The 2,337-nt window shown below is 57.9% G+C and overlaps 1 protein-coding gene across 1 annotated transcript; it reads right to left on the bottom strand.

Annotated features, from left to right (window-relative positions):
- Positions 1-330: 330 nt before the first annotated feature.
- On the bottom strand, positions 331-1,055 carry PHACADRAFT_214882 (uncharacterized protein). The gene is made up of 2 exons (XM_007403127.1): positions 879-1,055; positions 331-451 (listed from the first exon to the last, which is right to left on the bottom strand). The coding sequence occupies exons 1-2, from the start codon at positions 1,001-1,003 to the stop codon at positions 340-342; spliced, it is 237 nt and encodes a 78-aa protein (XP_007403189.1). The 5' UTR covers positions 1,004-1,055; the 3' UTR covers positions 331-339.
- Positions 1,056-2,337: the final 1,282 nt, after the last annotated feature.

The following is a 2,337-nucleotide window of genomic DNA, read 5'->3' as shown; positions in this document are numbered from 1 at the left end:
ACGCCTGGCTCCAGCCCTGTGTCTCGACGCGCCGCACAAGAGCCGCACACCTACACCAGCTATTCTAGTATGGTGGCGATGCACAAGCATCCGCCTCGCCATCGTCCTGGCTATTGTTGAGCTTCAGAAGCTTAGCAAGGGCGGTGACAGGTCACAGGACCGCGTCTGAGAAGCATGCGCCGCTGAGCGGCGCTTCACCACAGATCCCAGTTCTTGGCAGCACGAGTGCGAGCCCCAGCATGAAGATTATCCAATGCTGGGTCGTGCGCCACGCATCGAGCTATGCTCTATCCCGCAGTTCTGCCAAGGGAAGCTAGCCAGCTGCAGGCACGAGACGACTCACTTGTTCTTCTGTTCCTTGACGTCCTGTATCGCCTTGTTCTTCTCGTCTAGAGCCGCATGTGCCGAGAGGATGTTCGCAGTATGGAGCTGCAGCGTCAGCGCATGCTTCCTGCAAAGCAAAGCACGATCAGCCGACGTCCCGGATGATGATGCAGTCGCGGAAGCTGCAGTCGCGGAGCCGGAAAACGACGGCCGAACATCCGTCGCGGGAGGCACACCGACGACGTTTGTTCGAGAGACAAATATTTGATCGACGGATGTTCGACCGGCAGACACACGGCAGCTGGGAGTGCCCGTAGCGCCAGCGAGGCAATTGTGTGAATGTTGAGGCTGAGCGGACTGTGTAGCCCGCGACGTCACAATCGTACGGATGCTATGAACGATGCGAGCAAGCAGCCAAGTACGCGCACTGGCTTGCTTTCCACATACGAGGAAGCCAGGCCAGGTATGAAGGCAGGCAGCATGGACACCGCGTTTGCACAGCAGCACGAGCAGAGCAAAGAAAAAAATGAAGGTGGCAGTGCACGGAGACGTACTTGAGTTCAGCAGTTTTTGCGAGCTGGACGAGCTTTTGTGTCCAGTCGCCTTGGGCGAGGATGGGCTGCTGCGACGAAGACGAGGCCGAGGGAGCAATGGAGGAGCTGCCTGCGACTGCCGCCATCCGTTCGTCACTCTCTGATCGACCGTCGAATTGTCGTCGAGGGAGGAAAAAGGGTGCGTGGGGTCCCAGACGCACGCGCCGACTCCGGAAACTGCCACCGCGACCCACCGTGGGCATTTTCCGATTTTCTCCCTGCCAAGCGTTGATCGCTTCCACGTCTCTGATTGGATGGCGCACGGCCCATACCAGGACGCCTCGCTATCCCCGCCACTTCTGGGCGCTACGCAGTCCTATTCTCGCCTCTACGTCCTGCTCGTTCGTATTTTTGTACACACCCTCATATCTGCCTGGACTGCGCTATATTTTTACGCTGTGGGTCAGAACGGTGCAGATACAGTGCGTACAACACTGCCATTTCAGATGCTCTCATGTGTGCCCGCGAGGAACGCATCCGCCAGGATCGTCGTTAGCGGTCTCGGGTCTCAAGTGGATACACTCTTCTCACCATGGCCTTCCGCCGAGCGACGTCAGCTCAGTCGGATCCGACCGTGTCGCAAATTAGGCATCTGCCCTCCCAAATGCAAACGAGCAAGCAGCACAATAGGGCGGCCCACCTCCGGTCTCACGACGGCGTTCTCCCCTTATCGCAAATACGGTTGCGCTCCACCATCGACTCGAACGTTCCTCCTAGAATGTCTCGATCATCCGGCCCTTGTTCTTCTTCCGTCGCGCTACATAGGGGCCGGGCTCGTCGCGCGCCGGCACTCGATGTGGCTAGCTCAGAGTTGACCAGGAATAGGCGTTGTGATTATGGTGTGTGCTGCTCGTCCACCGTACGTGCTTTTGTGATGCTACCAACGCTTACTTCACCCGTCGATCCCCCCCTCTCCGTCGCAGTCTCGTCCGTGCCCGCCTGTCGCCGTGGGTCAGGCCAACCGGGGTATTCTGGGAATTATTCGTGCGCGCATACACACACACTTCCATGCCCACACGGTCGACGTCAAATTCACTCAGGGTCAGCTCATTTTAGTGGCGGGATGCCATAGGGGACGAACGCGTCTCGCGTATGTCTCAGACGAACACTCAGCTCAGACACAGGAAACTGCACGCTTACACGACCCTCGCTTTGCGAATGTGGCCTCGAGCGACACAGCTTTCCCTCGATTACGGTCCGGTCCCGCTCGGGCTTGCAGAGGACTGCGAGGGACGCGGTGTTTCTGTGTTGTCCCCTTGACCACCGATTCTTCGCGTGCACGTCTATGTTTACTTTGCGTCAGCGCGCGAAAGTCGCGCCCGACGCATAACGATTCGCGTCCTTCGCCACAGCTAAGTATGTTCATATCAGTGCTTCTCTTACTCTGATGTCTCATTTCTTCCTTAGCGCTCTCCCGAAA

Source organism: Phanerochaete carnosa (assembly GCF_000300595.1).
Source record: "Phanerochaete carnosa HHB-10118-sp unplaced genomic scaffold PHACAscaffold_780, whole genome shotgun sequence".
Taxonomy (NCBI): Eukaryota; Fungi; Basidiomycota; class Agaricomycetes; order Polyporales; family Phanerochaetaceae; genus Phanerochaete; species Phanerochaete carnosa.
The sequence above is the reverse complement of the archived record's forward strand: the minus strand, read 5'-3'. Positions and strand labels throughout refer to the sequence as shown.

Excerpts from the sequence above, each read along its gene's own strand:
- PHACADRAFT_214882 (XM_007403127.1), bottom strand. The coding sequence starts at position 1,003 with ATGGCGGCAGTCGCAGGCAGCTCCTCCATTGCTCCCTCGGCCTCGTCT. Across the intron at positions 452-878 it reads GCAAAAACTGCTGAACTCAA|GAAGCATGCGCTGACGCTGC; the intron begins GTACGTCTCCGT and ends TTTGCTTTGCAG.